Raw genomic sequence first — 13,410 nt, 5'->3', positions numbered from 1 at the left:
TATATATATATAAAAAGAATTCATTATTACTACTACATTTATTTATTCATCACTGAATCAAGAATCTACAAAAAACAATTAATGATGCCAGACCATTAACTTTATTTTTATTCAACAAGGATTTTTCAGTTTTGAACACTGTGTCCTTTTTGAGAAAAGAGGGCTTTTTTATTTAGTATCAGCTATCAAATCTTTATGCCTGAACCATCCTGTTAAGCTAGCTAAAGCTATTCCAGTTTTTAAAAGCCCATGAGTAGATTTTATAAAAAACCTCACTATTTAAAAAAAGAGTAATTCATCGAATTAATGTTTGTCATTTAAATTCAAGAGGTTTACTTAATAAATAATAGAATAAATCTTTTTCTATGCCCTACAAATTTTAACTGTTCCTGTAACATAAGAACTGTTGCTATGAATCTTTCATTCAATTTATACAAAACAATGCTTTCGTGATTGGAATTTGTGTGTATTTGCAAAACAAGACAATCTGCACAAAAGAGGTGAAGGAGGATGCATGTTGAAAAAAAGGTAGGGGCTAAAAAGTTTCTCTTTCTCCAAAACTTGATGGGGGGGGGGGGAAATTATCTTAATTAAGAGCATCAACACAAGATCGATGTGGTCAGATTTAAAACTTATCTTGATTCACTCTCTCTAACAGCTACAAACAGATGAATAACACAGATTCTGGATTGTGTGTGGCATAATTTTTTTAAAAAAAGGAATAGCTGCCCAGTCTGATAATGTATCTTTTAAAACACAACATCTTAAACCAATATTCCTGATTGTTCAGTGTCTCTTGAATTTCTTTATACTTTCTTTCAATTGCCTTCTCCAGAAATGCACTCCATAATAACAGGCAAAAAATTACATTAAAATGGAGTTTGTAATATTTTTGGGGGGGGATAATTACAATATTCTTGTCATGTTTTTACTCTTATGTTCTGATATGTTCTCTCCAATTTAGCTCCTGGTTAAGGCACTTTTTGTCTGTCAGAATGTGACACTTTGGCTGAACTGAAAAGAAAGTCTTGGGAATGTCTAAACTCCTATAGTACTGGGTGGATTTGCAGTACCGAGGGAGGTGTCTGTTTCAACAAGTCACTTTCATTAGAAGTTGTCAGTACTGATAATATTGAGTGCTTTGGAGGTAACCAAGTGGCATGAAATGGCAGTTTAGATACCAAGGGAGTCATATGTCTAGGTTCTGAAGGTTACATACCAATAAAGTCTGTTGGTGTGAGCTTCTTGGAAGCAGAATGTTTCTCTCAGCTATCACTATCATGTTTAGATGGTACTGAGGATGTTTTAGGTACGAAAGTATACTTGGTAGCATGGCTCTTAGAAGTACTACCAATAACCACAAGGAGCCTGGAACCTCAGTAGTACCCAGCATGGGACCTCAGCACTCAAGACAGTTGATTTTTGCAAAGACCAAGACTTTTTCCTAAAGTGGACTCTTTATGAGGAGAACTAAAACTCCTTTTTTTAGTGGCCTTCCCAGAACCTTCTGATGCCTTTTCCCACAAAGGCTGGGGCAAACACAGTGCTGAGGTGATTGGGGCACTATGCTCACTCAGAGGCTGATGTACAAGGGTTGGGGAGGGGGAATCCCGGCCTGGATCTGAGGGAAGGCAAAAACAACATTACATCATAAGTAAGGCTACATTTATGGAGGACCTCCATGACATTCTCTGTTTCAGCCCCAAGGGCTGCGGGACACTGGAGCTGGCAGCCAGTGGGGCACTGGCAGGGTTCCAGCGACAGACAACAGCAGTGACAGGCAGTCCCCTGCAAGGCTCCAGCAACAGGTCACAGACTCCTGAGGGGGCCCTCCTCAGAGTTTCAGCAACGGGCAACAGCCTTGTGGAGGGGGCGAGGGAGGAGCAGGACGCCTCGGGCGAGCGGCTGGGTGTGTTCCATTTTCTCTTTGGGAAACATCATCATCCTCCAGCTTCCAGCTGCCACAGGCAGAAGGGGAACCCCACATTTCCCAACCACTAAGATAGTGGGGGGAAACCAAGGAGCTGCAAAAGCAGAAGTCACAGACAGGACATGGCTTCCACGAATTTTTGTTTAGTGTCCATGACATGTCCATAACTTTTACTAAAAATAACCATGACAAAATCTTAACCTTAATCATAAGGATCTCACACTTTTGCCCAGCTCTACTCTTAAAGTCTGAGCAAATATTGCACTTCTGTGGGACGTGCATGTCCCCCAAACAACTAATGCATTGGGAATGTCTGTCACTGACTGGGATAGAGTCTTGGCAGGTGAGTCAATGCTTAAATCCTAGAGATCCTGGCATATTCCCGCAACGTACGCAACACTGAGGGAAACCTCTCCATATGGGGAACCAGGAGAAGGAATAAACAAAAATGAGAAATTATGAAAGAAAACATAACACCAATAACCACATTAAAACTACAAGTAAGAATTGCAAAGTTAAACTTGAACAATAATAAAAGTCGGCATGGTAGATCTCAGACAAGGTAGTTGAGAAGGAACCCAAGAAGCCCTGTATATCCTTAGAAGAAGGCATGAAGGTGAAAAGGGTACATGCATGGACTGAGCAGGTGCCGCTACCAAAAATCTCTGATCCAAGGTGTATGCATGCCTCAAGTGGAGCACCCATAGGGACACTACTCAAACAAGAATCTTCCTTTCTTCTTCAAGTACTGGTCCTTATGGAGATTCATAGAATATCAGGGTTGGACGGGACCAATCCCCAGATAGATTTTTGCCCCAGATCCCTAAATGGCCCCCTCAAGGATTGAACTCGCAACCCTGGGTTTAGCAGGCCAATGCTCAAACCACTGAGTTATCCCTCCTTCACCGTAGGTGACTCCCAAGCAGTGTTTATTGAGGAGGCAGGTGCAAGGAAGTGCTTTGTACCACAGTTCATAGGATCATGAGGAGAGGCTGAGGGAACTGGGATTGTTTAGTCTGCAGAAGAGAAGAATGAGGGGGGATTTGATAGTTGCTTTCAACTACCTGAAAGGGGGTTCCAAAGAGGATGGATCTAGACTGTTCTCAGTGGTAGAAGATGACAGAACACGGAGTAATGGTCTCAAGTTGCAGAGGGGGAGGTTTAGGTTGGATATTAGGAAAAACTTTTTTCACTAGTAGGGTGGTGAAGCACTGGAATGGGTTACCTAGGGAAGTGGTGGAATCTCCTTCCTTAGACGTTTTTAAGGTCAGGCTTGACAAAGCCCTGGCTGGGATGATTTAGTTGGGTTTGGTCCTGCTTTGAGCAGGGGGTTGGACTAGATGACCTCCTGAAGTCCCTTCCAACCCTGAGATTCTATGATTCTATGATCACTGAACCAAAGGAGGCATCCTCAGCTAAGGCTTGCATCAGGGCATTGTGCCTGGTAAACATGTGAAAGGAGCCTTAGGTTGCTCATCTATGGGTCTCAGGGAGTGGGATTCCTTGCAGGGAAGCTCATTCCATGAAGGGAGCTTAAGTTCTGGTGGAATGAGCCCTGACAGACTGAGAAGGAGGGGCTTCTGCAAGCTCATGGCAGAGGAAGATGCAGTGGAAATCCATTCAGTGAGTCTTTGGAAAGATATTGCCTCTTTTTTCATCCTCTCAGCGATGGAAATTGTGATAGACCCAGGCCAGCTGGGAACAGCAGAGTAGTAGAAGGGAGATATACTGGCCACTGGATAAGCAGTTTTCTGTTCCCTGAGCAACCAGAGCAGGAGCTGCTCCAGGCTAATGAGAACACCTGACTCCAATTAACCTGCTAAGAGTCAGGTGAGACTTAAGCAGCTGACTCTAATTAAGGCCCCTCTGATGCTATAAAAGGGCTCACTCCAGTCAGGCCAGAGGAGAGGAAGTGTGCGCGAGGAACTGGGAGCAAGAGGCGTGCAAGAAGCTGAGAGTGAGTAGGCAAACTGCTGGAGGACTGAGAAGTACAAGCGTTATCAGACATCAGGAGAAAGGTCCGGTGGTGAGGACAAAGAAGGGGTTGGGAGGAGGCCACGGGGAAGTAGCCCAGGGAGTTGTAGCTGTCGCGCAACTGTACCAGGAGGCACTCTAGACAGCTGCAGTCCGCAGGGCTGGGATCCGGAGTAGAGGGTGGGCCCGGGTTCCCCCCAAAACTCCCAACTCCTGATCAAACACAGGAGGAATTGACCTGGACTGTGGCATCTACCAGAGGGGAAGGTCTCTGGGCAGTTTCCCAACCCACAGGGTGAATCTGTGAGGCGAGCAAATCCGCCAATAAGCACATGAGCCACCAAGGTAGAGGAGGAACTTTGTCACAAAATGGATAACCACAAAGATCTTCTAAAGGGCCTTGCCTTGTCCAGGTAGAAGGCCAGAGCTCTACATTATTGTTTCCCCCTCTCTCCTGGCGGGGGCGATAGCTGTTAGGAAGGCCATTTACATCGATAAAAGTAACAGGGTACCGGAAGCCAAGGGATCTAGTGGCAGGGTCCTATGCTGCAAAAGCATCAGGTTCAAATCTTGATACTGATACGAATGTTCTGACAATGTCTGTTAAGAACATTGCTGGTATAGGGTGGGTGAAAATTAAGCAGTTCACCACAACAGGATGAAAGGCTAAACGTACCCATAGCGAACTAATGGACAGGCCTGATGACTTGAAGTAGAGGAGAGGAGATTGTCCAGGACAAGAGGAAATCCAGACTCCTCCAGAGGTAAAGCATGCATTTGGCTCTACAGGAAGAACTGCTTGCATTTGGTAACACAACACTTTCTTGTAGAAGGTTTCTTACTATTGGGAAGGATGGATTGAACCTACTCTGAGAAGAATCTCTAAACTTGTTGCACATCCAAAAACCAGGCTGCCAGATGGACGGATGGTTTGTCCTCCCTTTGCTCTGTGACAGCAGGTGAACGCACAGATGGGAGGCTATCTGCACAGCCATCGTGAACCAGAACTGTCATGGCCACCATGGTGCTATTAAAGTCACTGTCACCTTGTCCCACTTGATCTTTTAGAGGGTGCCACCACAGCCATGACTTTTGTAAAAACCACTGTCCAAGACAAGAGGACATAGCAGTGTATACCACCAGGCAAATGGGTCTTAGACAGCATTGCAACTGGTGCATGATTGAATTCCTGCCCTCCCCGCAAAAAAACCAACCGAACAAAAAAAAAACAACAACCCCTTCCCCATCCCTATTCAGGGACACTTCTCGCGAGAGGATTCTCAGCAAGGAGCTGGACTCTTTAGTCCAGTTAGGGGCAATAGAGCCTGTACCTCCTTGTCACAGGAGTGGGTGGAAGAGCTTTTACTCCAAATACTTTCTAATTGGCTGAAGACCCATCCTAGACCCCAGGCAGCTGAACATTTTCATCTACCACTCAGGATTCAGGGTGATTTTACCCAAGCTACTATAATCCCCTCTCTCAATGCAGGTGACTGGTATGCGGCTCTCAATTTGAAGTATGTCTATTTCCATATAGCTACCATCCAGCACTGAGGAAATTCTTGCATTTCACTGTGGGCTTAAAGCATTTCCAGTATGAGGTTTTACTCTGGCCATTTGAAGAATGTCTTTGTCATTATGAATAACAGGAAACCCTCTACAAGAAAGTGTTGCGCTGCCAAATGGAAGCAGTTCTCCCTATGGCGCGAGATACATAATTTGCCTCTGGAGGAGTTTGGATTTCCTCTTGTCTTGGACAACGGTGGCCTTAGTGCTGTGTGGTATGGCCGGTGCAAATGGCAAGTGATCCTTTCTAACTACGACTAAACTAACTAATACAAAAACTAATTTACATGTCAAAGTTTGGGCTAATGTTTGAGGGCTACGGATATAGGAGGGCTCTGTCTCAGATCATAGGCAATAGAAAGGCTCTGGAAATCAGAGAGGAACTCAACAGGAGCAGAAATTTGTCAGGAACTTCCCAGGAGAGGGATGTGTGTCACTTAGCCCAGGGAAAGTAAGCCCCGCAGGAGGAGATAATTTGAGGGATATGAGCTGGGGAGAGGAAAGATGCTCCAGACACATTAAAGTCATTACAAGAGCCTGGTCAGCATGGATCTCGTTGGGAATGTAGGCCTTCTGGTGGGTGAGCTGAGGCAGGGACTGAGGTCGCAGCGAAGGAGACCTGCGACTGCGATCCGGTGCCCGAGGGTGTTCCGCGAGTCTTTGCTGCTGCACTCCAGTGGACTTGCTTTTCAGTGCCGGGGGTGGGGCTGCCTCAGTCCCCTAGCGTGGCACTTGCGGAGCCAGTCAGCTTTGCTCTTTAGCCGCTGGAACCACTTCAGGCCCTGAAGGCCCCACTGTGGGCTGGGAGCTCCTGCCACTGCCCGGTGTGGAGGGCAGGTCCCTGACCAGGGTTGAGGGTCTGAGCACTGCAATATCCCCTTGAAGCCCCAAAGTGGGCACATGGCCTGACATAGGTCCTTTGCCCATAGGCCCTCGGTCCTTCGGCGCCGAAGGGCTCCAATTCTTCAGCTGCTTTCTGGGCACCAGTGAAGGGGAGCGGTGCTGGGCCGAGTCTGGTGCTAGTGGTGTGCTCCACACCAAAGCTGATCCACTCAGCACACGGTCAGCGGTGGTGGACTCCGGTACAGGACAAAGAGCCGATTCCATTAAGAGATCCCTCAAGTGGATAGCCCGCTCCTTCTGGGTACGAGGGCGAAAGTTTTTACAAATACGACACTTGTCCTTCCTCAGGCTTTCCCCCAGACACTTGATACAACTGTCGTGTGGATCACTGATGGGCATCGGTCTGCTGCATGTCAAACACGACTTAAAGCTGGGTGAGTGGGGCATGCCGTGCCTATGGTGAAGTCCCAGACGGGACTCTAACGGCTAACTAACAGCTATACTCAACAGCTACTTAGGCAACACTATCAACAAACTAAGGCACGAAGTCCATTGTGGACAAGAAGAAACCTCTAGCCTTTGCTACGCAAGGAAAGGCACTCGGACTAACCACCATGGGCAGTAAGAAGGAACTGAGAGGGCAGAGGGCCAGTGGCGCCTGATATAGCCCTGCATGGGAGCACTACTCCAGAGGCTGCCACAGCTGGCGCTAAGAATACCACTAAGGCAGAAAGCTCCAGCAACTGTGCGCACACACACACATCTAAAATAGAATTGACATGAGCAAGTACTCAAAGAATTTTAAAACAAAACCAAGAGGAGAGATTCTGCTCTCATCATGTGACTTCGTGATCTGGAGTAAGGGCCTAGAAAGCACATGCCTTAATCCAGCCCTGAAAGGGGCAAATACAGGATGGAATGTACTACATCTCCCATATTTTATGGGAAATCAGTACTGTCAGACACAGGACCCGAGTCCCTTCTGCCCAGATATACAATGGATCCTAAATGCAAAATCCATTAAACTGAACCCCATAAAGCCATCCCTTACTGGAGTCAAGAGGAAGAATAGAGACTGAGGGAGAAAGTCTAAGAAATATCCCTTCCGTAGGGTATACAAAGCATCTTTGTTCTGTACAAATAAAATCTTCAGAACTGAAGCTTTCTAAACTGCTGTCAGGCTTTAGTGATTACTAGTAGAGTGCTAGTAAAGCTTTATCTTGCTTAGGATTCCCCAGAAGCACCTGCAAGAGGACTTTAAACATGAAGCAATAGAGGAAAGAAGAAAGATCTTTTATGCTGTTGCCCCAGGACAGAGGCATTTAAACCTGCATTTTCCTGAGGCTCAGAATGCTTACCCAAATCTGTGGCTCAACTGACTACTGCCAGCAAAAGAACTGCCACCTCTCAGCTGTTGTCTGGAACAAGAAAAGTACTAGAGGTACAGCATAAACCCTCAAACAACCCAACTAACTGAATTATAAATCTGTATATATAATCTACACCATGGCCCAAGCTCCAGTGCCTGGGTTCCTGAATCAGGTGGGTTCTAGAAATGGACAATAGCCTAATACGTCTCCTAGCTACCACAGTGCAGAAGAAACAAGATGACAACCTTGCTGAATCACAAGTAATATCAAAGATTACGGTTCTGGGATTTTTTTAATCTAATGCAGAGTTTAAGGAAGGAAGAACAGTTGAAGATTCCTGAAAGGTCTGTGACTTCTCTTAAGAACCTCTGGTATCAGGGACTTTGTTGAACATGTAGTTACTATTAAACAGTACCTGGGACTGCTGGTTTTAAGGGACAGTGCGGTACACTGGACAGCAGCCAGATCTGTCTCTTAGCTATGACAAAGGAGGGAGTTAAATGAAAATCTTTTAATGTCACAAGCAGTTCTGCAGAGTACTGTTAGTAAACATAGACCCTCTTCATGTGTCCTAGCGTTCTCCCTACAGTACTGTACAGGGCAGTAACTCTTCAGGAGAGAAACTGGAGGAGAAATAAAGCAGGAAATGGCTACTCACAGAGCTGCACATACTGTGCCTTAAAAGGGAAAGAGCCAACAGTGGCATCCATTTCAGGCATTAAGCATGGCTTCTGGAGGATATTGCTAACATATCATTTTAGCAGGGATCTACCATTCAGAATTAATGTTTCCTAATAACATTGACAGAAGATGGTAAAATCCCTTTTCATATTTTTCCTTTTAAAAGCATCCTTACTAGGCAAGTCTTCTCACGAGCAGGCTGTCTCCTCAACACCTAATTGATTCATATGAGACAATTAAACTCCTTGACTATCAGCAAGTGATTATGTAACTTATAAGCTCATTAAACTCCACTACTACTGAACTAAGAACAGGAACAACTAAGAACTCCTGGCTGCAGACTCTGAATCACCCAGACAGGAGACAGAGGAATGAGGCCTCTCCTTCCTCAGCATATGAGACCTTTAAAATTCCCCTTCAGAGGCTCATATCTCTTTCAAGACTCTTTTTCTAGGAGGACATCCTGAAGAGGACAGAGTGCATTCAGATGGGTTACACCCATTTGAGGAGGCGGGGACCTATTGTCTGAAACCTATGGAGTCACAAGGGTGGCAGCAGGCAGGGTATAACCATCACCAGTGAGGGCTCTTCCCAACCACAGTTCCCACAGAAACAATAATGAGAGGGTCAATTATTGCAACACAGCCATGAGAGGAGCATCTCATTAAGAAAAATGAACAACTCTGGGCAGACAAGCACCCAGAGAAGACCATACTGGGAGCTGGGGTTTCCGGTGTAGAATGAAGAACTACCAGACTCAGGACCAGAGTGGAGGTTATGAGTGTTGGGTTTGATGGCTTAGCAAGATCACAAATACAGAGAGGATGCCCTTTGGCCAGAGTCAGGCTATATTCCCTACAGCAAGCACCTTTGTCCATCTTTGCAATGGACAGTGCTCCACTTGCTGCAGGGACCCAAATGGTCACTCATCTCCAATAATGGATGGTCACACACAGCCATCTTTGGACAATATATTATGCTTGCATTCAAGATGCATTGTTTTGGCCATACCATTAACTCCACAGCTAGTACACACTGCTACTGGGGAGGAGATGAGAAAGAGAAGAACAGTAAGGAATACAGGTTTGTTATCAAAACCCAAGTCTACAAATTATATCCTCAAGCTCAGAGCAAAGCTGCTGTGAAGAGCTGGTCCACGTGGCACAGAAGCAGCAACACTGGGGCTGTGTTGCAGTTACCAGATTATATAGGAAGAGTTTAGGGGGAACCAATATGTTTAGCCAGTTAGCTACTTTTGTAGCATTTGTGGGCATGTAATCATCAGTTCCAGACTCAAGAATTCTGGGTATAAGATAAAGTGCTTGATAGACAGTTACGTTACAAGTGACTCTCTTTCTGTAATGTTGCTTGTGTATTCTTCGACATGAGTCACATATGATCCTTGTTCAAAAGCTTTAAATATCAGTCCATAATTTTTTTTAAAAAGTAAACAGTAAGGTTTTTAACTGGACTACAGATTAACCCAATATTTTCCAAAGTGTGGGACACTCTGCCTGGGAAAGCACAGAGGAGCCAACTGGGGAAACCCAGGCCTCTCAATTATTCTCCAGAGTCTCAGCTTCCATTAAAAACATCAGTTTCTACCTCTTAAAATTAGGAAGAAAACCTTGAAAATGTGACCCAAATATGAGTGCAATGTCTGCCCTTTTGAGCGCACACTCATTCTGAGTAGACTTTCAACATTGCATCAGGGGGGCTGATAGGGTTGCACAATTGTTTTCATATTCCTGAAAGGGAATTTAGCTTTCAAAAGTTTTGAATGTTCTGGATTAGCCTGCACACTGAGTTTCAGTGAAACAAATAAAAATGACCACCTATACCAATTTAAAACCTCCACAAGGAGCAAATTATTTTTGAACACTCAAAATACTGGAAAAGTAGGACACACGATTAAGTGTCCCATTAGTATATTTTAAATTTAAAATATTCCACTGGCTACTACTTTTGTTTTTAATTAAAAAGCTGATAATTCTTCTCTCTTCCAAAAAAAGAGAGTAAATAATTATCTCATTACTCAACAGTAATTCTTTTAATCAAGTAAGGAGCAACAACTGGCTCTGAAAAGAATGCCATGCAATTGTTCACCACAAGGATGGTGGCCAGAATTCAGAGCATTAGGGGGACAGAGAAGCAGATAGACTAAAACAATGGAAAACTAAAATATCTTCAAGTCTGCAAGAGTGATGTAGAGACTGGGGTAGAGGTCGTTATAATGAACTGCTTTTTGATATATTATATACATTCTGTTTTCTTAAACCAAAAAAGAGAGTCTAAACAGCATATTTTTCTTTCCAAAGTATAGATGAAAAGATTTACTTTGCTAAAAAGCTCTTACAGCTTGCATCCACACTGAAACCAGCTGCTCTAGTTCCGTTTTAGCCTGCTTGGACTGCTCCAAGATGCGTTCTCTGTGCTCATGGCTGGTGTAGGCAGAATCAGTAAAATCTTCTGTGTGTTCCAGAATGAGTTCCAGCATTGTTGAAAGATTCTCCTTAGAGAGAAAATAAAGATTCTCCCGAAGACCTTCCACCTTATTCTGTAAAAGGATAAAATTCAATTCTCTATGAATCATTCATGTAAATACAGATAGTGGATGTATCGTGCATTTTTCCCCACCCTTCAGCTTTTCTTTAGCCTATTGTTAGCACTTTCTGCCAATGAGAAATTATTTTACCCACCCGCAGCCATCCATTTTGTTTCTTCACCTACCAGCACCATTAACAACATAATTTATGTCTCACCACTGAAACACAGCAAAGTTAAGCATATTTCAATATTTCTGTACTATAATAGTTCTGCAGTGAATACTAAGATAAACCCTATCTAATGACTGTTGCTAAACAATGTGGTATTCAAGTTTTGTTTGGTCTTTTACACATCCTCCTGCATTCAAAATGTTTATAAAAAATTTACATATAGTGGATATTCTTGGGCAGCTGCATCATGGGAATTTTGACCAAATTTTAGGTGCAGGGATATGGAAAAAAGAGTAGCACAATCTCCAGGGAATGGATATATCAAATAAGATCAAAGTCAGGATGCAAAGGGCCAGCCTCTCCCGATTGCCAACCTCAGGAATAAATCTTGGGCAGGACAGACTGTCAAATGTTCAGCTAAGACATCCGTTTAATCAGAAACATGTTCTCGGTGGGATGTGATATCCAATGGAATTTTAGAAGAGCAAGATTAAATGAGCAGAAGAGATGATTTTGGATTAGAACAGTTTCTTCAAAATGACAGTTTGCTCTTTTACACTCTTTCCACAGAAGGGTGGAGTTTTTAGTGTGTAGATTTTAAAATGTTAAAAGTTTAATTACCAATTATCAACTAGGAGCTTCCTTAGTTCACCTCTTAATGACTTATTTGAGGGAAATGCTGGCTGAGACATTATGGGTACATCTACACAGCACACTAAGCCCAGACCTGTGTGACCCAGGCCTGCAGATTTGGCATTTCCACGTCTGCCCTTGAACATCCACAATGCATTGGAAACACAGGCCTCACAGCCATGCTGGTGCATCCATACTACAATAAGCAGACAAGTCACAACTTCAGCTTTTGTAGGTTTGTGGGCTATTGCGCTCTTGCCAGCTGTAGTTGCTCTAGGGCTTGGTTCACAGAGGGTTGTGGGAGAACTTGTCTGTCTGTCCCATGGGAGTTAATTGAGAGTGTTTTGGGTGGTTTTACCCCAAGAACACATCCTGCCAACCCATTTTGTGTCTGTATACTCCCAGCAGCCAGAGCAGATAGGGGTACTGTCATTCCAGCGGCAACTCAGCTGATGCTGCTCATGCCTTTTGCCTTAGTCGCAGATTTCCTCTATGTATACCAGTGCTTCTGGAGCAGGAATTGGTTGGATCACATTGTCATGGGAATGACCAGCAGTAGGTCCTGAACTTTCGCATGAAGAAGCAGATGTTCCTGGAGGTTTGCGATCAGCCTTCCCTACCTTCCAGCACCAGGACACGCATATAACGGAGGTCATGCTGGTCCAAACAGAGATCGCTATAGCCATATGTATGGTGGCTACCCCAGACTGCTATAGTTTGGAATTGGCAAATCAATTGTGAGGGTTGTTGTGGCAGAGGTTTCTGGGCAAAGGATGTACCCAAAGTTGATGGGCATTACAAATGTTCCTGAAATAACTGCTGGCTTTCAGTGAATGAGTTTTCCAATCTGCGCCAGAACCACGGAGGGACTCATGCCTATAAATTATACACTGAAAGCATGAGTACATAAACCACAAAGGTACTACTGCATCGTTATGCAGGCCCTGGTCAACCACGGGGGCAGATTCATGGACATTAATGTCTGACACACTGGCAGGGTACATGATGCCAGGGTGTTCCAGAGATCAAGACTTTACCTTCATGGAGAAGCTGGGACATTATTCCCATTGAATGACATTCTGATAAATGGAGTCACTGTCCCTACTGTTATTCTAGGAGATCCCACTTACCTGTTGCCATGGCTTATGAAACCATATCCTCATTTCAAAGGACCTAGCAAAAGAAGGTTCAGCTATACACTCAGTAGCTGTAGGAAGGTCCTGGAATAGGACGTTAACATCGTTGACTTGCTGCTTTATTCACTCTCTACACTGTTCTGCTGTCCAACTGATCTCCAACACTGCCATCCGCTTGGATACAGTTTCGTAGACATGATCATTTCTTGTGCTCTTGATGAAGTTGAACGTTTTGCTCACCTTGCACCAGAGTTTAACTAGAATCCAGCTCCATTTCTCTGGCCAGCTAGCAATGCGCTTGATGCAGGACTTGATCTTACTGCTGGCCATTCAAATACATGCTGGCATTGACTGTGTTTCCAGTGGAGCAGTCCATGTGGAAGTGAAGGGTTAAATGCCAAACAGCTGCATTTGAACTGGGAGGTTGCTTTCAGTTCCTGGGAAGTGAGTTGAAAGCTTTGGGATTGAAGGTCTAGGAAACACAGCTACAGAGAACTGGGAGATATCGTTGTTGGACTCTCCAAACCTGAATGCGGCAACCTGGACTTGACCTAGCAGCC

The 13,410-nt window shown here is 44.4% G+C and overlaps 1 protein-coding gene across 4 annotated transcripts in view; it reads right to left on the bottom strand.

Moving 5' to 3' along the window:
* The window catches only part of CTNNAL1 (catenin alpha like 1), a 149,682-nt gene that overhangs the window by 53,105 nt on the left and 83,167 nt on the right, over positions 1-13,410 (bottom strand). For all 4 annotated transcript variants that reach the window (XM_045003768.1, XM_045003764.1, XM_045003766.1 and 1 more), the window contains exon 7: positions 10,721-10,921. In XM_045003768.1, coding sequence (XP_044859703.1) covers positions 10,721-10,921 — 201 coding nt within the window. The remainder of the gene's footprint in view (positions 1-10,720; positions 10,922-13,410) is intronic.

This window comes from Mauremys mutica, chromosome 2 (genome assembly GCF_020497125.1).
Source record: "Mauremys mutica isolate MM-2020 ecotype Southern chromosome 2, ASM2049712v1, whole genome shotgun sequence".
In the NCBI taxonomy this organism is placed as follows: domain Eukaryota; kingdom Metazoa; phylum Chordata; order Testudines; family Geoemydidae; genus Mauremys; species Mauremys mutica.
Note: the sequence above shows the minus strand (reverse complement) of the source record. Positions and strands in the feature narration are given on the sequence as shown.